General features: G+C 40.4%; 1 protein-coding gene across 5 annotated transcripts in view; it reads left to right on the forward strand.

Annotated features, from left to right (window-relative positions):
* Nucleotides 1-6,604: 6,604 nt before the first annotated feature.
* Nucleotides 6,605-23,670, forward strand: part of ADGRG6 (adhesion G protein-coupled receptor G6) — a 114,410-nt gene continuing 97,344 nt past the window's right edge. For 3 of the 5 annotated variants that reach the window (XM_086745059.1, XM_086745062.1, XM_086745063.1), the window contains exons 1-2: nucleotides 6,605-6,706; nucleotides 12,763-12,863. In XM_086745059.1, coding sequence (XP_086601185.1) covers nucleotides 6,705-6,706; nucleotides 12,763-12,863 — 103 coding nt within the window. In that variant the 5' untranslated portion in view covers nucleotides 6,605-6,704. Of the gene's footprint in view, nucleotides 6,707-7,422; nucleotides 7,545-11,456; nucleotides 11,477-12,762; nucleotides 12,864-23,670 lie in introns of those variants that run through there. The other 2 variants (XM_086745060.1, XM_086745061.1) reach the window with 2 other exon arrangements.

A 23,670-nucleotide genomic window follows, 5' to 3' on the forward strand; every position in this document is an offset into this window, starting at 1 on the left:
GCTCATGTAATTCATAATCATGTATATGCACAGGAAATAGAATTTAAGTTACAAAGGCAAGTCAAATTTTCATGTAGTTTTGACCCAATATAGTCCTTTTTTTTTGTATAATTTGTTGAAAAGTGAAATTGTCAGAACTTTTTCTTGTAGCTTCAGAAAAATACTTTACAAACACTGCTGTGTAAGTCCTGTGGTTTCAGTCTGAATACAGTGAAAAGCTTTAGAAAAGCAGTCGATAGCTCGTTAATCTCAAACACGGCACTATCTCATATTTTTCTTTCATGCTTGTAAAGGTCAGACAGAGTTTATACATCTGTATGTTTATTGCTTTCACACTACAACTGCAGCCCTCTGCTCTTTGAAAACTTTTTGATTTAATGTTCCACTTGTGTTTAGCATCTGATTTCCATTCTGCATGAAGAGTATATTATTTTTTATGACATGGGAAAAAGCTAATTAATTATGATTAATGTGCAATTATTTCTGTTTCTATGCGATCTTGTGATTTTATTACCTCTTGTATGGTTTTTACAGAGAATGATGAATGAACTTCATAATGTTCATTTTGGTTTCAGTTCTGATAATCATCCAAATATTTTGATGCTTACTCAAAATTTATCCAAAGTTTCCTAAGCTCTTGAGTCTGCAAAACTAGTCTGAACACTTAGACAGAGAAGGGCTTTCCTCATGAGGTTTCCAGTTGTTCCACTAGTGGAACCTGATGGAAATACCATGAGATCAGCTTTTATTCCAGTTGCTCCAAATCTTTAACATCTGGACAGAAACCGGAAGTGAGAAATCCTGCCCAGAAATTGTATTATAGGAAAAGTTGGGTTCTAAAAATAGGTGAAGAACAACTGGTTTTTTAACTCTTCCAAAACCAGTTAGTCCATGACTGAAAAAAAATCAAGAATCCAGAATTGGAGACTGATCAGGTTAATTGGTACCAGAACTTATGGACTCCTCAGCTGAAACTTTTGATCTTTAGAATTTGATTATTTGCTAAGTCACATATTCAGAGGAAAATTCAAGTTTTATGACATTTCAGAAGCTTTCAGGAATAGGTATTCATTCTCATTCCAGCCAAGTATTTACTCATTCATACTAGGATAGTACACAGATCCTGGTGGGAAGATGTTATTTCAGTTTTGTACAAAAAATATCTGTCTGTTTCCTCCCAATATTAATACTCTAGGTGAGACCCTAGCTATAAGTGTTACCTTCTTTAAATAGCTGTAATTTCAGAGTTAGTCTTTTGAGAAGGCGGGGGAGTTTAGCTGGTGTTGAACTTCACACTGAAATTACTTGCAGCCAGAGAGACATGTTTTTAGACAAAAGAATTCGATAGCTTAATACGTCCTACTGTGCTGGTTGGTATCTAACAAATTCAAAGTGTACATTCCAGAAATGAATGATCTATTTTCACTACCCATGATCTTCACTTTACTGTGCTTCTTCCCCGTACTTCGTATCTCACTAAGAATGATTAGCTCTCCCTGCAAAGCCTCTGATTCTACAAGCTCTTGCTAACCAGCTTTATCTTCCTGTTCAAACACCAGACACTAGCTCAGATCAGGCTGCTGATAATTGTTCATTGTTGGTATCAACATCATCCCACAAGTTCTTCTTAGCAATGGAGTGCAGCACCATGTAACATGAGCGTTAGTCCCAGGTTCATTGATCTGAAGCTGGGGAAAAGTTCTGAGGTTCCTCTTCCCCATGAGAGAAATACAAGTTCTGGAAGCCTTTACAAGTAGGCAAGCAAGAACCTCCAGCATCCTCCCAACCCCACAGATCAGAAATGTGTGTAAGAACACCAGTGGCAGCATGCTCCAGCAGGCTAAGGTTTAGGCCCCCCTAGAGTGCTTGATCAAAGGCAAGGAGTTGAAATGGGCTCAAAAACCCAGACAGTGATTAAAAACCTGAAATGCCTTTTGAAAAGCATTCAAATTAGTTTGCTGCCCAGTCTGTCTCTTGCCTTGCTTGAAGTCACAAACTTTACAGAGTTTTATGGAGTGCAATGTGTGCAGGCACTATATATGCCATGCTCTCAGCACTTCATCAAAGACATTTCATCTGGCACAAAGCACAGCGTTTTAGCCGTTGGTAACCTCCCTGACAGGAAATATTTCATAACCTAAGTCTTATGCACATCACAGCACGCAGAGGAAGTACCAACAAGGCAAACAGATGAGTCTATGTTAGCCTTCTGCACGTGCACTGTAGAAATACATTAGGGTTACAATTCACTTTATGTTTGTTTTCAGGAGACAAAAAACTATCATCAAGAACATACACGTTAGTATAGGCAGTATCACCGATTGCTAGCTCTAGTCAATACTGTCCTTCCTTGCCTCCCAAGTGCCTGGAAGCCCATACTTTCCCCTTGCCTACAGGATCAGCAGTCTCCAAGAAACATTCACTCACCCAGCATTCAGCCATCCCTGCCCAGCGCATAGATGAAAGCACCACATGAAGGACCACAGTGAAAACTGACTTGCCACCTCTTCAATCCCTTAGTAAGGGAAACCAGCCCTGCCTGGATGGGATCTCAAATCTGAAGGGAAAACATCTCTCTGGAAACAAGAACTGAACTGAATGAAGAAAAAGATCTGATTGTTCCTGTTCTCATCTCATCCACACCTGCAACAGAAAGGTAAGGCTCTTAAACTCTCAAAGAAGGGAAAAGAAGGAAAGAGGAGCTGTTTAGAGACCTTCTGGCAGCCTTCATAGGAAAACCAGGAGGTTCAGGCAGATTGTCCTCTGAACTGTGAAAGATGGGGTCCGCTGTGACCCAGCTAGAGGCAAACAAGGCTGACTGGGGCTGGGAGGTCCCAGGGCTGGGAGCTGATCAAGCAGTGTTCAGAGGGATAGAAGACCCTCAAAAAGGAGGAGCTGCAGGACTGCAAAGATTACTCTGTGTAAAAGCATAGTGAAACTGAGTCCTTGTCTGCTATATCTCAACAGTCTGAAGTAATTACTGAATGACAAGTATTGGGAGCATCAGTTCAAATCAAATCTCAAATCTGCTCCCTCACCTTTTAGATCAACGCCCAGACTTTGATCCTCAAAACCAGCCCCTGCGACCCCACCTTTGAACTCTCAAACTCAGCTTGAGGTATCTGTCATGTTTTCTCCAAGACAGAAGAATTACCAGGCAGAAAGCCGGGAACAGTTGTAGAGTGAAAAGCCCTTTTTTTTTTTTTTGCCCTTAGACTTTTTGAGAACATGTATGATCTTGAATTTTCTTTGTAAGCTCATAGCATTGCACTATTTATTTATTTGAAGCTTCCTTTTTATTGTTGTGTGTTCAGGAGTTTTCTCTTTTGCACTGTTACAGGCACTAAAGTTTAAGTATTTGCACTTCTTTAGAAAATAAACACAGTTTTTCCTAAATGTAATTGATATAATAAGGAGGACATTTTCAAAGCAATAGTTCTGAGAAAAATCCTGTTTCTCAAATGTTAAAATTAAGTATCCAGACATAAAATACAATATTTCATATTATTATTTTGTGAAACATTCTTTAACATTCTTATAAAATATTTTCAGAGGTCCATGCAATGTTGCAAAAATGTTGCAAAATAAGGAAACATTCTTAATTGTATGTTAAAAAAATATATGAACAAAGCCATACAAAATGGGGCCTATAAAATTCATACAAAATATTTCACTAATCATCTCAGAATATTCATGACACAGTCTGGAATGGTCATAGATTATGCTACCCCTGTACCTAACAATATTCAGACACTGTTGCTTGTAGTTTAATAAAAATAAGAATAAAGCAACATTGCCACTGCAGACACAGTAAAAAAATAATAAAAAGATCCACTTGCCTTTCTGTTGGTATGGCTCACTAGGTGTCCATATGAAGAACCTTTCACGAGCTGATTATAGCATTGTTTCTCAGACTTTCGTAAGTTTTTTCCTCTTACTCATATTGTGCAAAACACAGCCTGCAATGTTAACCTGAGGCAGGTGTTGTAAGGTCGCCTGCAATTTCTCAGTCTGAGGCAGAGACCTTAAAATCACTGTAATCTACACACACAAACCCTCACTCTTGCCAAGCAGCCGTGACAGTGGTAGTAGATTGATTCTCTCAAAATTAGAAAAGGAATATTAACATCATTCTTGTCCATATTGGTTTTGAAAGCAAATATTTCCTTTTTTTAATGACATGTAAATGGTGAATTCCCAGTGCCTTGAGCCTTTCAGTCTCATCCCATGTTAATATGGGTTAATGTGTCATGATGATTAATCCCATTATGGAAGTTAATAAGGAATATCTATGTTGGTTAGAGATCAGTGCCCTTACAAAGTATTTGCTTCAACAATGATTTTAGGCCTCTTAATTGACCTTTAAAATATCTTCTTGAGAAAAGTAGCTGCTCCTCGACTGCCCAGCCCATACCATGTTGTTTCACTTTTGACTAAAGGCAGATGTGGCGCAGTGAGCTGCTGCCAGACAGCGATGGCCATCTTCCCCGGAATGGTTATGCTGCTGTTCGCTGCTTCGCAGCTCTGAGACAGCCTCCAGCAGCATGTGACTTTGCTATCCAGAAAATCTGCACCGCACATTATCCCCACCGGACAGCACAGGCATTTCTCACCAGGCAGTGCTCGGTTTGGGGATCCAGAAGGGGCAGTGCTCCAGCTGTGAAGGGAAATTGAGAAAGTATGTGATGGTAAATTCAGAACAGGAGAATTAACCTAGAAACAGCTCAACAAAAGCATGACAAGAGAAAAATCCCATTATTTCTTTTTTCCTTTTTTTTGCTTGACTCCCAGGTTCTGGAACTGCAGTCACCTCTAAGACCTTCCAAGCAGGGAAGGAAGATGTAAGTTTCTAACACAGCCGGTAGATATGCACTACACACCTATTGCTAATCTCTGCGTCAACAGCAGATTGACTTCTTCCAGATGCTCTCGACTTGCTGTGTACATCACATACCCAGCGGGTCCAATATGCACAGGAGATATTGAGCTTACTCTCCAATTGATCCGCACAGCTACAGCGAGTCCAACACATTCTAGATGCACAAACTTTGTCGTGCATGTGATGTAAATGCAATCTGCCTGTGTACAATAAATCCAGGCAGTGAGAACTTGTAGGTTTATTGCCCAAGCACAAACATAGTAGAAGTCTTTTGTGTGTTGATACATTGGACTCATTGCGAATGCAATATAAAGTTGATCTACACAGACTTTAGACATTCAAAAACAGAGGCGATTGCTACAGAAGGCAGTAGGGCAGTTGACTACAAGTCTTGGAGGCAGGCACCCCTTCCCGTGTGTCCCACAGTCCCCTGCAGGGATCCCCCATGTGACACCAGACCCAGAAGCAGGGTGGAAAGCAGTGCAGTGCCTACTCAGAATACAGGGCTCTTAACGTGGAGAAAAGGCCAGCCGCGTACAGATGTTCGCGCTGCCTTCCGGATGGAGTTGGCCACGTAGATTTGGCTGACCCAGGCGCAGTGGTTCTGCATTCAGTGCCAGGAAGTTACAATGAAAGCAAGCTCATTGGTTTTAGAGGCAGATATTAACAATTGACCAGAATGAGTGACTATTAATGTTCAGTATAAAGTTCATGAAAAATTTAGTAATATTTTCTTTTTTTTTTTTTAAATAGGAACTCTGTTTGCTTTTAACTGCCATTGGATGCTGATAATTTCATTGAATGATTCACTACGCCAAATCTTCCTAATCCTGCCAGCTCAGATCCAACTATTGTGAAAATTTTGGACTCCTTTAGTGTTTTGTTGCATTTCCCTTTCTATCATTCCAATGTTGTCATGCCCAGCTGTAGTGCAGTACCACGTTCTACAGATTTTAATTGAACAAAACAACTCAGGGTCATTAGCGGAGGGTGCAAACTACCATGCTTCAAAAACACTGCCCAGGAGTAAGGCGTGGGCCAGCACTGTACGTGCAGTATGTTCTGGAAAATGGGTCAGAGACACGTCACCTCCACCTGCCTGTCTTCTACCCCGAGTGTAGCGTGTTGCGTGCATTGGAGAAAAATGACACAATTCAAGTGCCGGGGGGTCTGTGTCCGCAGCCCTGGGACAAAGGGCGGGTGCTGCGTGCCCAGGAGGTTGTAGTCACCAAGGGCAGCGTCTGTGGGCTGAGGTGACCTGTGTCCTTTGGGGGTGGTTTTGGGCCTATGGCTACCACCTCCTGGGGAAGGAGCGTTAAGTGCGCTTGGGGATTGTGCACCCCTGGGCTGGCCTCAAACCGATGGGCCGGGGCGCTGCGCGGCCGCCTGGTGCTGCTCGGGAAGAGAGGGGGCCTGGCAGGCGGCAGGGTCCCCTCTCCCCAGAGGAGGGCGCGCGGGTCCCCTCCTGCTCCCCTTGGGTGGGGCCGGGCCCGCCCGCGGGGCCCCGCCGCCACCTGAGTCCCCGGCGCGGCAGGCGGGGCGGCCTCTGCCCTCGGCGGGGGCGGCTTCGCTCGGCACCGAAGTTTCCCCGACGTCGTGCCGACAGAGGCAGGTCCCGGGGCGGGGAGGGCGGGCATCGAAGAGGAGGAGGAGCGGCTCCGCGCGGTCCCGGTCGCCGCGGGCGGCGTGTGCGGGGGCGGGCGTGGAAGAGAGAGGTGGGCGAGCAGCGGTGACCCTTGCGAGGAAGCTGGCCAGAGGCAGAGCGAGCGGCAGCGGGGGAGGATGGTTGCTGAGAGCCGGAGGAGAGCCGCCCCGTAATGTCACCATGTAAGTCCCTTCTCCGGACTCCGGGACGAGGGCTGCGACTTGCCTCCCGCCGCCCTCAGGGAGTGGGGATATCCCCTCTCCCCTCCGTGGGCTCCGTCGTGGGGCAAGAAACTCGGACCGGATCATCAGGGCTTCCCCCCTCCGCCCCCTTCACGTAGTAGGTGATGAGTAATGTCAGGTCTGAGCCGTGCAGATAGGTAGGGCTGAAGGAATGGGGAAACGAGAGCGTTTCACGTCGGGAGCTCGGAAGGCAGGGCGGGCAGGGCTCTGTTCCCACCGGGCTCCGGGTCTGCCGGTCCCTGCCCTGCAGGGTCCCGGCCGGCCGCCGCCTTTCTCGGAGCGCTGTGATCCCCTCCTTAGCCGCTCCCTGGCGAGTTTCCCGGTCCTTGGAAGCGAGTAGCGAACCCTCGGCCCCGCCCGCTGTGAACGCCGGTGCCGCGGCACTCACCCGGCCCGGCCTCTGGGCTCGGGGCCGTGGTCGTTCACGTCGAGGAGCCCACTCCGGCACAGGCACCCTTCCCAGCCCTCCAGGTGCGGTGCCAGCACAAGTGGAGTGGGGGAGAAAAAAGGGAGAGGGAGTGCCGGGCAGGCTCCATAAAACCTTCCCAGCCCCAACCGCTCCTTCCCGCGGCGCACGGCGGAGGGGTGGCAGCGCGGGGCCGCGCCGCCGTCGGGGGGCGAGGAGCGGGAGGGGCGGGGCGCGGTGCGGCGGGCGGGTCGGTGGCTCTGCCTCACTCCCTTCTGGCCGTACCCAGTCTGTCCGCGGGCGGGCCAGCACCGTGGCCTCCGGGCGCCTTCCCCGATATGTTCTGCCTTTGCTGACGCGCTCGCGCTGAAGGTGAGGCAAGGTACCGAGCAGGAGTTTGGGGCTACGGGGATTTCGTCGGTGCCGTCACAGCCGGGTGAGAGGGGGAGACCTGCGGCTGGACCTGGGGGAATGGGTACCCCGGGAAAGGGTAGGGCTTTTTAACAGCGCACAGTGAAGTTAAGGCAGTAATGAGGAGTTCCTCGAGTCCCAGGGTTTGCAGGGCTACAGAGTTGCAGCGAGCCAGCAGATGAGTTGTCTGCGACTGGGAAAAAGTTCATTTTGCGTGGAAAGCCAAGGGGACCGAGACGGATCTGACAGAGCTGGCACGGTTTAAATTAAAAAGCAATGTCTTTTTTCTTTCTTCATCTCTTTCGACGAGTGTGAGGGTGTTTTCGAGGTTGCCTGTGAGAATGATTAGGAACAAGTAATGCTTGACAAAATGAAAGTTTTAAGTGGCGTTGTATAATTAATCAGACAATCGTGTATTGCAGTTTAAAGCAAGGGTTTCAAAGTTAAAATTGGCTACTCTGTTAAATTGCAGGAGCTAAACTGTGAGTTTTAATCACCTTTCACTTGTAGTTCCACTTCAGAGTGATCAAGCTTGAAATCTTTTTGTTTACAACCTATATGTGAAAAAAAAATTGTGAAATTGATGTTATCTTTCTTTTAATTTTAAAGTGTCAGCAACATTTTTCATTAATAGCTTTAGACATGTCAAAGACCAAAGAAAGTCATGTCGGTCTGCCTGGGGCAGAATTCACATCCTACTCCAGGGAAATTTGCCGAAGCTTTGAACAAGGAAGATGATGTATTCAAATGCATATTGCATGTCTGGAGACTGTACAGTATACAAATGAAATATTGCAGGATTATTCACATTTTGTGTGTATTTTCTTGCTGGGCTGTATACTCCCTGAAAGGTGATGATGTTGTGTTAGCTGGCAGCTGGCACATAGAGTAAAAAGGTTAGTAGCTAGATGTAGCAAGACTCCCACTAATTTAATCTTGAACTATGTCAAGTTACTATCCATTTATGGTTTAGATAAATTACATGCCTATTTTGCTCTTCTGGAATGAATTGTGAATAAGCTCATTGTCTCCCTGTGTTATAGGAAATGAAAGTAGCTATGGAATGGACTGTATTGAATTGGTAACTAGAGTGCATAGCTGGTCATGTCACACAGTGTCTACAGTGGAATAATGCCAGTCCATAGAAAAATTAGTAGTTCTTCTATTAGACTACATAGAAGGGCACTTTCTAATTTTTCTATCCATTTTTTGTGGAGGAAAAAAAAAAAGCATTAAGAGGGACTGCTGTTGTGAGACTGCATCTCCTACTGTAGATGTCCTAATAGTCCCCAAATATATTGGGTAAAATGTTGGTTTGGTTCTGTCGGACAATCTACAACGATTTGTTCAGAGCTGCTAGTGTGTTACCAGCTGGGGACAAAACCAGAGCTTTCTCATTTAAATTGAAACAAACTAGAGAAGAAAACCCACTATGAACAGTGTTCAGCAATTTTAATGTACCCAGGGTTAGAGACTGAAATAATCCACGTATGTTCTGAGGTCTTTGTTACAGACTACTTTGCTTATTTAAATTCTTGGTGTGTTTTAGTACATTGCTGTGCTGATATCCATTTTCTGTGATATTGACAAATATTAAACAATAGAACACATCCTTTTAATACTATTTAAAATAGGAACACAAGACCAAAGAGGTCTCTTGGGTCATCAAGTCAATGTTGTTGTAGCAGAAGACCATATCATCCCTTGATAAGCCGTAAACTAGCCCAGAACTGTTCGCTAGTTTCTCAGTTGAATTATTCATATGCTGTTTGGATTCAGTTCTAGATGTTAATTAACACTAATTATCAGGAAAACTAACCTTAAAATAAATATAAAAATAGTGGATATTAACAGGTGAATAATATATGCAACTGAGTTTTTGGTTTTTTGTTTGTTTTGGTTTTTTTAGTGCCTAGGAAATATTTACCAGTTGCTCTGGCTCCTTTTTGTAGTTGTCTGCCAATTGGGATGTTGCATTTGTAAAAATATCAGAGATGGACTTTGGTATGGAAGAAGACTTTTTGTTGTCCATGTGTTAGCTGACTCCTGTCCCTGACAACTTCTCATATGAACAGGGGTGTTGCACCCATCACAGTGTACGGCTGTGAGCAGTCAGGTTTCTGAATTTTGGCTTTTTGTCTATGCAAGATCTCAAGAACATGTAAATAACCGATTTCCTCAGTCATTTATAGCACTCAGCTAGGGGTTGTGCTTTGTAACATAGATCTTCAAAAGCCCTCTCCGAAAGAAACAGATCTGACTCATGATGCCTGCGTTACTGGAGTGTTTTGGTGGTGTGCCTCTTCTGTGGCCATTCTTGTTTGAGTTTGATAAACCTTTCTTTCTTGTCAACTGAGATGAGTTAGTAAAGAAAATTGATTTGTCCTTGAGCAGTACAGAATGTAAGAGGAGGAGATAAAAAATAGCAAATCTATCTATTTTTTCTTTTTTTTGGGGGGGGGTGGAGAATTGTATGTTTTTTTAAAGCAATTGTATAATTATCTAGCCTTTTTCTCTAGGGAAAAATCTTTATAGTTATTCCTTTCTGCCTTCTTGACTGCACTTATTTATGCTCTGCTCTGTTGTTGATTATCCATGTTCTTGAAATCTTTCTTGACTTGTGCTTTTTACAAGAGTGAGGATGAGGAAACAGACTGTAAGCTAATACCGAGGAGTACTGGCTTGTAAGTGTTACCGCAATGCAAGTAAACATTAACAAATAGAAATTGGCCAAATTAAATAGCTTGCTCAGACTAATGCAGAATCTCAGATTCTAAAGGCAATGTGACTGGGTAGAGTCACTCCAGACCTAGGCAGCAGAAACTTGTCACGTTATTTTTTCCTTGAGTGTCTCAAAAGTTGTGTCTTGGATTCTTCAGCTGTTCAATGAGCAAAAACTTCAGCTCAGTTCACAGAGACGTCAGAAACAATGATTGCTGTAACACACAGAAAATATATCAGAATGATGAAAACCAACACAGATTTCTTCTGAATTGAAAAATAATTGTTTGTGGCTGTTTCCTAGTCTGATAACTTTAGCTGGGCTTGCTCAAAACAAACCAACTAACAAACACCAGTAATGCAACCACTTCTACAGGTTTGCATTGGTAGGCTTGCGTTTATCTCATCAGTAGCTGCAAACTCTTTCTTCTGTAGAAACAGCAATAATCTCTGGTATGCCATGCTGTTAGCCTCAGCATCCCTGTTTCACCACTCTGTAAGTACATACACATGCTGTACTTGTTTCCATGTTCATATAACTGTTTTCATGTCTTAAAAGAACTTCTGTGCAAAATAATTTTCTAAATTAATATTAAGGGCATTGTGGATTTATTATATACATCAAACAGTAGCTGTTCCCAAACCTCAGCATTCTGTTGTCTGAGATTTTAATAGGGATTTTTGGGTCATTAAGTTGAAGGACAATAATTCTATTGTTTGATAATCTGGTTATTTTGTGTCTGGCTTCATCAAAGAGATTCTTGTATTTCAGAGCCCAGTGTTTTCTGTGCATGTCTTCAACACTTGTTAAGTTTGACTTTACAATATCTCAGAAAAATAGATCAGCTTCAAATTTCTAATTTAATACAACTACTCATAAAGAACTAGACCTCTTTTGTAATCAGATACTTGTGCTATGTAACATGGCACTGAAGGGAAGCCTAGCAGATTGCAGCAGTCTGTTTAAGTGCCATTTACCTGGCCCGTTGGCATCTAGCCCACAGAAGTGGTTTGATGAACTACCACTATTAAAACTGAAACATTAGTTGTTCCTTTACAGTGGTTTATCTTGCTGCATTAAGTTTGACTTGTCTACATTACAGGACTCCACTTTGGGAAGAAACAGAAGCCGATACTGGGAAAGGATTTACATTTGCCCCCAGGTTTCACTGGTGGGTACACAGCAAAGTCTGTGGAGCAGAAGGAAGACTGTTTTCCCAAGTTTAAAAAAAAAATAATTTTTTCTTGCCACTGAATATGAACACTGTACTTTCTTTCACTTACTCTTTCACATTCCCATCCCGATAAGTGATACCAGTGGCCATTCCAAACACCTTTATTTTCCCTGTATTCAATGTGCACTAGCCTGGAAGACATTTGCATGCATCGGTGTTTCTTCATGTCTATTAATTTGTGGTGGTTCTTCACATACTGTTTCTGGGAATAGAGTGGTGAAATGTTTGGGGGATTCTGTTAGAGATTTTTTTCCCAGTATAAATAGATAATATCTTGCTGAACAAAAGCCAGTTATCATCACCAAATAGAAGGGGAAGGAGTTGGTCAAAATAATGTGTGTTGTGTTTAATTACTTGTGGCTTGCTTTTGCTTGTTGCTGACTTGTTGAATAAAATGAGACAGGAGTGTAATGGAGCAGCACTTATTTTGGATACAAAGTTAAAAGCCTGACTGAATTTATTGAGGCTTTCTTGCTTCCTCTTCTGCCCACTGTGAAGGAAACATTTTGGTTTAGCCATTAAATGTCCTGTACGCTTCAAGGCAAAGGAAACTTTAACTTCAAGCTATAGCAGATAAAGATTTTTATATAATTCCATTTGGTTTATTAAATAATAAAGGCGTCCCTGACTTCACTGGCAGCACAGATGAGCCCTTAGATTTTGGCAAGGGAAGTTTCAGCATTTTCATTAAAGTTGTCAGCAGAAAATGTTGTAACTATCAAAATATTAGCACTGAAAAAATTAGAAAGGCTGGTTAAGGGCAGAGATGAATTCTCACCCATCATCTTTATATAGTTAAAACCAAATATGTATGTATTATACATATATTAAAATGGCATAAATGTATTTGTATATGTAAATTATGTAAATAGGTAAAGTAATACTTTGCAATGTCCAGAAAACCCCTACACCTTAACTCTTTCAGACTGTCGCTGTATGGGCTGCTTGTTTCTTTTACTGAAATACCACCCCACACCTATTTGCTGGGAAGCCCAGCGCTAACCAGTCTTCCACTTTGTTGTCTGCTAAGAACCAGACAACATCATTTCTGATCCTTTTTAGCAAGCATAGAGACTCCTGTCTCGCTTTGAGCAACACCAGGGCCATCCGTAATTTTTTGAGTGCTACTTTAGTTACTGCTAGTTCCTAGTTTGACTAACAATAATATTTTCTCATCTACTTATTGTAAAGCTCCCTGAATTCTCCTCGCTTTTTGCCCACAGGATGTCTCATGTAAGTGAAATGTGGTGCTATCACTGGAAATGGAAGCTGCAGCACTGTCTCTGCTTGTTTACCACATATATTATATGCATGCAGCAAGCTGGTAAGTCAGCAAAATATCTTCTCGCTTCAATAAATGGTCTAGGAGCCAAAGTTTTGATGACTAAGGGTTATGCTTATATATGTCTGAACGATGTACAATATAATATTCTGATGAAAGTGATGCATTATAATTATTAGTTGTGATTTGATAGGTTGGGTCATATTTTCTGCTACTGCCAAATTTTCTCTTTTTTTGTTTATCATTTTGCTGTTATTGTTTTGTTTTTTTTTTTCTTTGACTTTGATCTTTGAAATATTTCATTTTGCCCTTCCTTTGTTTTTACCTTGTTAATACCTACCTCCCTTGAATTTCCTCTGGTGGTTGGAATATGATGAGTAATCAAGTAGTTCTTCCCTTTTCCACAGTACTCTTTATGCCTGTAGATTATGTATTCAGTAACCCTTCTCTCTAGTTCAAAACTGTAAAATAACTGTAGTATGCTTATATTTTTAAACACTTTTATGGTTCAAATAATAGAAACATTCCTCAGCAAACTATATGTATGTAAGATAATCAAACACTGTAAAGAACAATCAGTTTAAACTTAACGTCATCTTGGTCTGTAGTGACACTTGAGTACAGAGTAATGTAACACATTCTGACTGTTTTATTTAACATATGAATGAGCGATTTCATTTACTAAATGTCTTTTCCTAACCACTAGAGTGCAAAATATTTTAGGAGCTCCAGCTGCTTTACTGGAAAAAAAAACTCTGGAGTTTATTCTGGAGCAAATGAAAATTTTGGAGCCATTTGTCGTGCTCAGCTAATTCTGTATCAGATGGGTACTTTTGCTGTCACAGACTTGTCATTGGAAAAAGGAAGGTGTATATATATAGAAAAAGTTTCTAGCTGTTTTGATACTGTTTTTTCTCTACATAAAAAGTGCAGGTTGTTTTTTTTTTTTTTCCAAACTTGCACTTTTTATGTAGAGAAAAAACAATGCAGTAGATATGCAGTAGCAGTTTTCAGCTTTGTGTCACTTTATTAGGTGTTTTCCATTTCCATTAAATTGTGTAGCCAGTAATGTACTTTGGACCCAAGTCTCACCTGTGGCTCAATAGACTGTCCCTGTGTTCCTCAGCCGTATGTGATCCTGGGCTGCCATCCTCAGCATGAAGTAAATAGGCAAAACCTGCTCTAATTTACAGCTGCTGTGGGCTGGTATCCAATGCCTAGAACATTAAGACCCCAAGGCCATAAGCCTTTGTTAATTCCTTTTGATAAAAGTTTAGTTATTGAAAGTGCAAGTGACACAGCAAGAGTTAGTCCCATGGGCCGGAAGGTCCTGGCCAGTATGGTGGGAACTGGAAAAATCCAACTACAAGCTCCTCTGTGCATTCAGGTAATGGCAGCATACCATTGCTACCTGTGCTGGGTCTGAACAAGTAGATGAGTCAAAAGCCCTATGCCAAACTCCAAGATACACTTATACAACATCATATATGCCCCTGGCTAACTGCTTCAGCAATAAACTGGTTGGTGCCATTGGACTGGTAAAAGCAGCCGAAGAGTTCTCGCTAATTTGGTCTTCTCTATTATCATTACTGTCCGTGCTCCTTTCTCAGGTGCTGGTTTGGCATGTAGGAGACTCAGAACCAGGTCTCTGATGGAAATCAGAGCAGAGACTTGAACTTGAGTCTCTTATATCTCAAGCACATGCCCCTGGGGGCTTTTTCTTGCTTGCTTCAACTGGAAAAGATTTGAAATCTTCAAAACTTTCAATAAATGGAAAACATTTCCCTATCTGCCTGAATGATGAGTAGATAAATAAGGTACACTGGAAGCACCCAGGTTCAATAGACAAATGTTTGCTGTTCAACAGTGAAAGAGATCATAGATAGCCTGCTGTTAATACTCGACTGAAATGAAAATGAGACATTTACCTTTACAGCAACCTGTCATTTGGCAGTGCTTGCCTGTAGACCCTTAGGGTTCATGTTTCTTTTTATGTTGATGTAAAAGCATAGGTTACACTGCAAATTGGAGTCTTTTCATCCATTCTTTTTAATAGATCAGGGCAGACGAGGTAGGAAACACTGCTACTCCTGCATTTTTTATTTTGTGTTCTTAAAAGGTATTGGTCACTTAGGCTGTGGATTCATATGGTATCCATAATCTCCCTGGCAGCTTAAGCTTTACTGAAGTTGTAGTAGAAATATCATGAAACCTGACATTCGTCCAGCTTCACTAGTGAGCTGTAAGCTTAGAAAGCTATTGGGGCTTACTAAGCTTTGCCGAGAGGAGGTTACATACAAGCAAGGGATTAAGATCATCAGGTACAGGTTTTATGGATTATTGAAGGGGCTATTCATAAGGATAAAAGTATCAGCCATGCTGTGACACGGAAAAAAATGCAAAAGTAATAATTTTATAGTTTAACTTGAGAAGAACTACAGGACTTGGCCTGCTTCCAGAAGCAGAGCTTAGAAGAAGGATTACACAGCAGAAAACTTAGAACAAGAGCAGGATGGTCTGTGAAAAGAAAGTTTAGGTACAAATTGATCAGTAAGCTACTGACAAGCAGGTGCAGTACTGGAGTATATTCCCAAAATACAGGTCTGATACCTCAGAGGAATCAATGGATGAACTCTGACACTTAAAACATAAAGGCAGAAAGAACTGTTGAAAATAAAAAATAAATTATAAAAGCACAATAGGTACTTTAGTTAAAATCTCAGCAGCTTCAACTGTTTTGGCATACTGTCTTCAGTACGTCATGTGCTGTGACATGGGGTGAAGTTTCAGAGCAGCTCAGTCAGTAACTTGACAGGTTTCCATTCGTGTCTAGGGTAGATGTCCCTGATGGCCTTGAGTGAGACATTTAGACGTGCCTCAGTTTCCCTGCCTATAACAATGAGTGTATGTCTTGCCTCCCTTGTAAACAGCTGACCTGTCTTCCAGTGAAAGGACTGTATGGAAGCCGATATGTTAGAATGGTGATCTTTTAAACAGAATTAGTTAAATCCACTTTTATCTGAGATTCAAACATTCCTAACTTTTCATTTGTATGTATATTTCATTGATTTTAGAGAGCCTGAAAGGGAACAAAGAAAGCGAACAGAGTTCTGGAAAACATAACTAATGAGGGCAGACAGAAGGAACTAAGGTTTTTTTTTTTGGTCTAGAGTAGGCAGAAGGGGGAATGCATAATAATTTAGAGTATTTAAAGAGATAGCTGCAGTGGGAAGGAATAGACTTATCTTTCTGGACAGTTGAAGGGGCAAAAAGAATAGGCTTAAATTACAGCGAGATAAATGGGAGGAGGAAATCTCAATAGATAGCAGTGGAATAGATTGCCAAGGAAGACTGGGGAATCTCAGTCCTTGGAAAGGTATAGTAATATCTGCCAGAAGTGGTTTAAATCTATAGCCCTCTTTCCGTGGAGCTGAGAAATAGATCAGATGACTTCCACAATTCCCTAATTTCTATAGTGCTTCCTTAATCTTTGCCCTATAGAATCTATTTTGGTTCAAAATCTGGGAAATGAGAAGATCCATTGGAAACTACATTTCTCAGAATATGACAGTGCTTTTGCTGTGCCTACAAAATTGTGTTGGTGTTTGTCCTGTTGCAGTGGCCCTATATTTGTCTGAAGTAAGGCAGCAGCAGTTCAGTATGGACAGTAAAAATCAGTTGCTTCTGGTGTGTGTAACCTGTTTACTGTGTCTAACCCATTTACTCTCCCCTTGCTTTTTGGCTTTTCTGCTCTCATAGCAAAATGTCTTTAGTGTTTAAATATTGTACTGTCTGTTGATTTTGACTATGCTCTATGTTGTAACCCAGGAGCAGAACTGGAGTTTCTTCCGTGACCTTAAAAGTGGATTCCAGTTTGCATAATGACTTCCCAATCTAGTTTTCAAGTGTCTTGTCAGTACAGGACTTTCAGGGTTTTGAACACTTGTACATCTTGAGGAGATTGCAACATCCTCATAAGAGGTTTTACCTTCTCATGTCAACAGTAGATACATAATTAAATAAATTCAATAGCTGTTTAAAATTTTGACTACCATGCAACTATATTAAGTTTTATTCAGGGTGTGGAAAATATTTATTTTAATAAAGCCATGCATGTATCTACAATTCTTATTACACTATTTCTGCATTATGTCCCATAGTGCTATTATCACAGAGTTACTATGACTGCAGCTAATGGCAGAGCATTTGTCCCTTTGTTCATCTGTCAGTAAAGTGCATTGGTATCAGTAGTCATAGAATTGTAGATCATAGAATGATTTTGGTTGGAAGGGACCTTAAAGATCATCTAGTCCCAACTCCCTGCCATGGGGTTTTCATATTTCCATGTCCTCAGAGGGTTTTAATCAATCCCCAGGAGCTCCCCAATGGATAAATTTCAATTCTATTACAGTCCCTGAAATTTTAATTTAATTTTTTAGTGATGATTCAAAGAAAACAAATCTGAAAGCAGGTACTTCACCCATATGGCTGATAACGGTCTCCAACATAGTATCATCTCTGTCCAGCATGCTCTTTAATTTGGCCTGTGTAGATAAAGGAGGGATTGAAGTCCTCCTCTGGTTATGGGAGACTTTCAGAGCAACCCTGCAGGCTCAGGACCCTAGTGAGAGGTGGGAAGGGAGGATGGTGGGACGTATTGCTAACGCCACCCGCGCCAGCAGCGAGAGTCAGTCACGTTGCCGTCTGTAAAAAGGGACTGGGTTTTATCTTGAACGGCCCAAGTCAGGAAGCTTGTGTTTTCACCACTGATCTGAAACTGCCTACTCCAGACAGGGCCAAAGATCCTATCGCCAAGCGACTGATGAAATGGTTGTCAGCACATTCCCTTATCTTCCTCTCTCTTACCATACACACAGCAAGAACTAAAGTGCCAAGGCATTAACCCAGTCAGTCAGCACAATCCTCGCGTACAGCGGGGAGGCGGGGGATGGTTTTATAACATTATTACTGGCACCTTCTGAAACATCTCCCTTGGCGTCCCTGGGGTGGGAACGGGCGTACATACATTACTGCTGAGCAGGGTAGATGTGACTCAGAGTGTTGTCCTTGACTCAGGCATGGAAATTCCCATTTCTAAACATTATGGAAAAACTCAGAAAACCTGAAGAGTTTGAAAAAAATATTCATTCTAGTGGTGTCTTTCCTTGTAATTGAGAGATTAGTTGGAAGGAATCTGGATATTTAATAAAGAGCTCCAAAATGTTTTTATTCTTTCCCCTTTCTTTGCCAGTCTTCTTTTATATTTTAATTTAACTTAAGCAAAACAAATCAAAAGCAATCCTTTCTGTTCTGTTTAATGCCTAAATTTCTGCTGGCTTGAGGCATGTGTTTATAATTTCTGTTGATATAAATCTTGCAGAGAAAAGTAACTAGTTGGCTTTCTTGTATTTCCCTTAGTTGACAGTTGGTTAATGTGAAAGTAAATAACTGTTGGAATGAATTTCACAGGAAGCTGCCTCTCATTACCTGTTTACTTTTTAGCTATAATTTTTTGATGATGTTGATAAAACTTTTCCATAAAGTGTTTGGACATCATCGCATTAACCATAACAATACTGTCTTGAAAGTGTAGTGATTTTTTTCCCCCTCCTCTGATACGCACCTGTAGCCAAACCCAAATGGAATATGGTTGAACATCACAGAAATTCAAAGCTGACTAGGACCTCATTTTACAGAGTCTCTGCACTCCTTTATTAGAAGGTAGGCTAAATAATGTACGTTTCTCTAAAGAATATACCTTTAAAGAAAGAATATAGTGAAGGTCCTATCTTTATGAACTGTAGATTTTAGAATCCATTTATCATTTATTTTTGCCTTGTTTTATCTGTTCACTGTTAAAAATTAAAAACATAGCCAAATGACAATTTGTCAGTTTGTCAATATTGTCTATGACAACATACACTGGAACTATCTAGCTCAGTGGTGTATCCAGCAACAGTCCCAAAATGACTTGTGGTCAATTGGCCTGTGCTTTATAAAGGACTGCCTCTGACAGAGGTTATTATGTAAAGAAATTCATTCTTTGTGATGTTCCTGACTTCCTCTCAATAAAGTAAATGAATATTTTGGGACAAAATGTGTTTCTGTCTCATTAAAAGACTGAAGTCTTTGAGGATGTCACTTTTTTCTCTAGTGGATTAGTAATGTGAGAAGTGTTGCACCATGAAGTGAAAGGCTTAACTAGAAGCAGAACAAGTTCCTTACATGTAAGTCTAGGAATCATGTGACATTCATTTTAGTATGGCAGTTAATATAATTAAAATGGTTGATTTCGTATACCAGTGGACCTTTTAGAAGTTAGTTATTACCACTGTAAAATCAGCAATGTCATTTAATAAGAAGGGCTAATCTTGCAGATTTTTGGATGCATATTGTTATGTCCATGATTGTTTTGAAGAATATTGAATTTGTTACGTAATAGGATTGCTTAAGTGGTTTGCATGAAGTGTAACATGTTATGTTCACAAGATCAAGGCTTCAGTTATCACTATCTGATAACTGAAATGTTAACATTTGCATTTTTATTTCAACCACAGCAGAGAGATCTGAGATCGATGTAGTTACCCCATGTATTATATATTGACAATACTAAAATAAAGAAAAGCATATATGACTTTTACTTTACAAGAATTTGGAAAAAAATGAAGCAAAGGAATTTTAGCTACAATTTAGTAAGGTACTAAGGAATAAGAAGACTCACCCAGAAAATTACATTCCTTGTTAAGATTGTGTACAGAAATGCCTCTGATTAAATAATTCACCTGCACTGTCTCAGAATTTCTTCTTCTCATCATAGAAGAGAAAAATCTCTCTCCCATGAGGGGAAAATAAAGTATTTCAGCTATAGACTGTAAACATTTTCTACAGAGTTAACTAAAACATTAGTGTAATAATGATAAGTTACATCAGAGAAGTAAGTACATGCCTTACTGCACTACATTGAACTAAAACTACTTTTCCTGCCCTAAATGTGATAATATAGGCACTCATATTAAGGGAAGCAGCGCTTCCAGAAACACCTCTTGTTTTGCCTGGATTCAGTGCTCGCTGGTCTGCTTGGTTCCTGTAAATGACAGACTAAGCTCTAACTCTTGCTGCAGTGCAGGAAAATTAAGTGCATAATTCAAAGTTAGAGTTCTGCCTATGTGGTCAAACCTTCAGGTATAATTCATGCTAATTCATTTTATTGGCCTTCTCTTGAAGAATGAAGCCAGTTTGCTCTCTAAATCCAACTTCAGTCATAAACTTTTGGTACCACTATGAACTTGTACTCCTTTTTTCTCATCTTTCATTTTGTCATTTTTAGCCTCTTGTCTTTGATACAGGGACAATAGTAGCTTGAGCAGTATGGTAACAGTTTTCAATTTGTTAGCTGGAAACAATGTTGCCAATTCTCCTTGAGGTTTCAGCCCCCAAACATGCTCACCAATTCCCATTCTGTGAATTCTCCCTTTGGTAATTTCTGAATGTCTTTCCCATTATTTACTGGTTCGTCCAAATTCCAGTGTAGCAGATAGTCACTTTTGGTACAAGAGACCACCATGGTGGTAACTCATATTGCTTAATACTCCAAAACTGCAGCTATGTCAATTAAGATGTAAGAGACTTAATAATCTATAGAAGTGTCAACATGGCATATTTTCAGATAACTTATTTTTTTCAAAGTTCTTGTACTGAACTAAAAAAATATGTGTTGGAAAATATTTTGCTCAATTAAAGAGTGACAGAAAGTTAGTTCCCATTCTTAAAACCACTTTCTTTTTTTTTTTCTGAACATCCCCAAAGTAGTCCAACTATCTTCAAGCACACCGTAAAACAACTTCTTTTTTCAGGGCTAAATATCTGGAAGAGCTAACTCTTGCAGAAGACAGGGTAGATCCATGAAAAGATCGTCACACAACTAACCTAATTTTTGAAAGGATACAATGCGATCAGAGTTTTTCCAATTCCAGCTTTTTCCCTCATGAATATGCTTCTTAATGGGTGTCAGACAGAAAACTGCAACTCCCTATCTTGAACAGAGTTTGTTTTGTTCAGATGCATGCTCTGGCTTCTCACAGCTCTTCTCATTAAGAGCTGTGCAGTGACAAATCCATACTATGAAGCTGAAGTAATTTTTTTTTTTTTTTAATCAGAACTTGCTTTTTAGGTGGAGAAAAAGACCTAATGGTTGAAATTATCACAGAGGCATTTGTACAAGTGACCCAGTCCTCCATGACTTTTGGTTTGTGGTGTGAGGAGTGAGGGGAAGTGGATTTGTTACTCATTGCCTTGAATTTACAGGAAAGTCTTATAAGTGGGTTTAAATCTTAAATCTTTTACTGTTTTTTCCTCTAATTCTGTGTCTAAATATTCTTCAGTTCCAAGGTATGTTTGTCATATATCGTACTGCACTTCACAGAAACTGGAAGTTCAGGGAATGCTGTCACCTTGCCTGCTGAGTCATTAAAGATAAGTGAAGGAACATCAATATTATGTCTTTTGTACTGAAATCTAAAATAACTGAGAGATTTAATACTGGGCATGGGTGTCCACCTATCCAATGTTTTGAACAACAAATTGCTCCAATTGTGTTCAACCCATCTTGGATTTTAGCTTTGGTTTAGAGAATTGTTATATTTCAAGAAATCATATCTGTAATATACCTACAAAAATAAAAGGGCAAAATGCTGGTGTTGAACAAAGGCATCATTCATACAATGAGGAGTTCTGGGGTTTTTAAAAAACAAAATATTGTTTGACTGATAAAAATATTTAAAGGAAGTGTAACTATAAAAACAGTGAGCCCCCTCCCTTGCATGGGTAAGCCTGGTATGTCAAATGCACTGTGTGTGTTGGCTGCTTCGGTTACAGTTTATTATGTAACTAGTTTATAAAATGTAGGCTTGTTTCTTTCACCTGTCAAATTTGGCAGTATACTATTTCCATGATGTCCAGTATTTTGATCTTCTTTTGAATTGGGTATACTTCTGCTAAAATCTTGCCACTGGAACTGGCAAAGACATTGCGTAGCAATGATACCACCAGTTGGGGCTTCCCACTCTCGGTTTCTGTGTGTGGGGAATTACTCTTCTGTTCAGGGATTATTTCACTGTGTTGCAAATGAATTGCATTTAACCCTTCCATGTTCTCAGAAGGGTTTCAGCGAAAGTCAAAATGGTAGAAATAGCGTTGGTACAATAATAACTTTCTCTTTCTGGTGGCACATAGCAATCAGAAAGTAGTCCTGAGGCTTAAAAAGGCAAACATCTCTATATACACTCCCTCCCTCTAATAAAATTTGCACGTATTTTTCACATATGAGTAATACCCAATGAGTAGTTTCTAGATCCTTTGCCAAAAACTATTAACTTAGAAGTTACCTGCAAATAATATATGTCTGGCTTAGTCAGTTGTCTTTTTAGTTTTGGGTGGTTTTCTTCCCCCTGTTGTCAGCAGTGTTGCTGTATGCGATACAAGAATTCTCTTTCGGGCAACGCTTGTAGTGACTGACTCCTTTGACTACTACCCTCAACAAAAGTATCTGAAGTTGTTCTATATTGTTTGTAGCATATCAGAATTGAGTGACTGGCAGTTTAATTATGTAATTAATAGCTGAGCTCAAGATCTTAGGAAAAAAATTGCCTCTTTTCTTGTGCTTGGCTGCATAAATCTTTTCTGAATAGCACATCATAGCAATGGAATGTATCAGAAATGTAGCTGAGAAGAGTCCAGTTTTTACAGCTATTGTTTTCAAAACATTTATCTTGCTTTATCATCTTATTCCGTTTTCTGACATAATAGACATTCTGAATTTGAAGGAGAGAATTATAATGTTAACTTTAAAATTTCACCATATTTTCTTATTTCTAAAAATAATTAATTTTCTTTAATAAAAGGAGATCTTTTATCAAGAAAGTAAAGAAAAATAGCTTGCTAATAACATGAGTGAAAAAAATAATAAAGTGAAAAAAATAATAAAATAAATTAATAGCAAGCATGCTATTTGCTTTTTTTATGCTCAGGAATGGTGAAATTGAGACAGATCTGCTTTAACTTTGAAATAATTTTGCACAGCTTTTGGAATAATAAATGTTCAGTTATATATAGTCTGCCAGTTTCTCCATTTGAACTGGATTGAATAACGTTGATTTTACTGGGTCCCACCAAAGTCAGTACAAGTTTTACTGTCCCCTTGAATAAAAGCTGAGATACATCACTGCTGAGCACTTTGGAAAATCCCTCACTAGATGTACAAATAGAAACTGTTTGGAAGTTCGTGTCTTGGCCAAATGTTGTTATGTCAGAGGAAGCCAAAGTTCTGCCCCATGCCTTTAAAAGATTTGACTTGCATGGTGCTGCAGGATTGCTGTCCAGTCCTCAGAAAGGAAAAAGGCTTAAAAGAACGAAAGAAGAGTTGCTGTGTACACTTGGCAGTGATTACGTGTTGTAACTTCTGGGTTTTGTCTGCAGATTACTGTGATCTCACTCAGTAATGCTTGAAGTGGAAGAGTGTTTTGTATTCTGCTTTTTTGTCTGTATAATCCTCGTGTCATGTGAATCCTGACTTGGTACTTAAGAATTGACTTGAGCTCCAGCAAAAAACTCAAATGCACAAACTCTCCTGGAAGGACTGATACTGAAAGACTTTGTCTTCCAGCACTGTTCATGCTTTAGGCAGGGCTCTGTACCATTTGCACAAGTTCCAAGCACCTCAGATTCCCAGTGCTTCAGTGGGAAATGAGCAATCTCAGCACTCCCAAAAACTGAGCTGAGGAGAAGACAGAATTTTTGCTGTAGCACCCTCTTTTCAGCTAGGCTTACTGCATCCTGTTGGGGACTGTTCAGT

Source organism: Chlamydotis macqueenii, chromosome 3 (genome assembly GCF_036417535.1).
Source record: "Chlamydotis macqueenii isolate bChlMac1 chromosome 3, bChlMac1.mat, whole genome shotgun sequence".
In the NCBI taxonomy this organism is placed as follows: Eukaryota; Metazoa; Chordata; class Aves; order Otidiformes; family Otididae; genus Chlamydotis; species Chlamydotis macqueenii.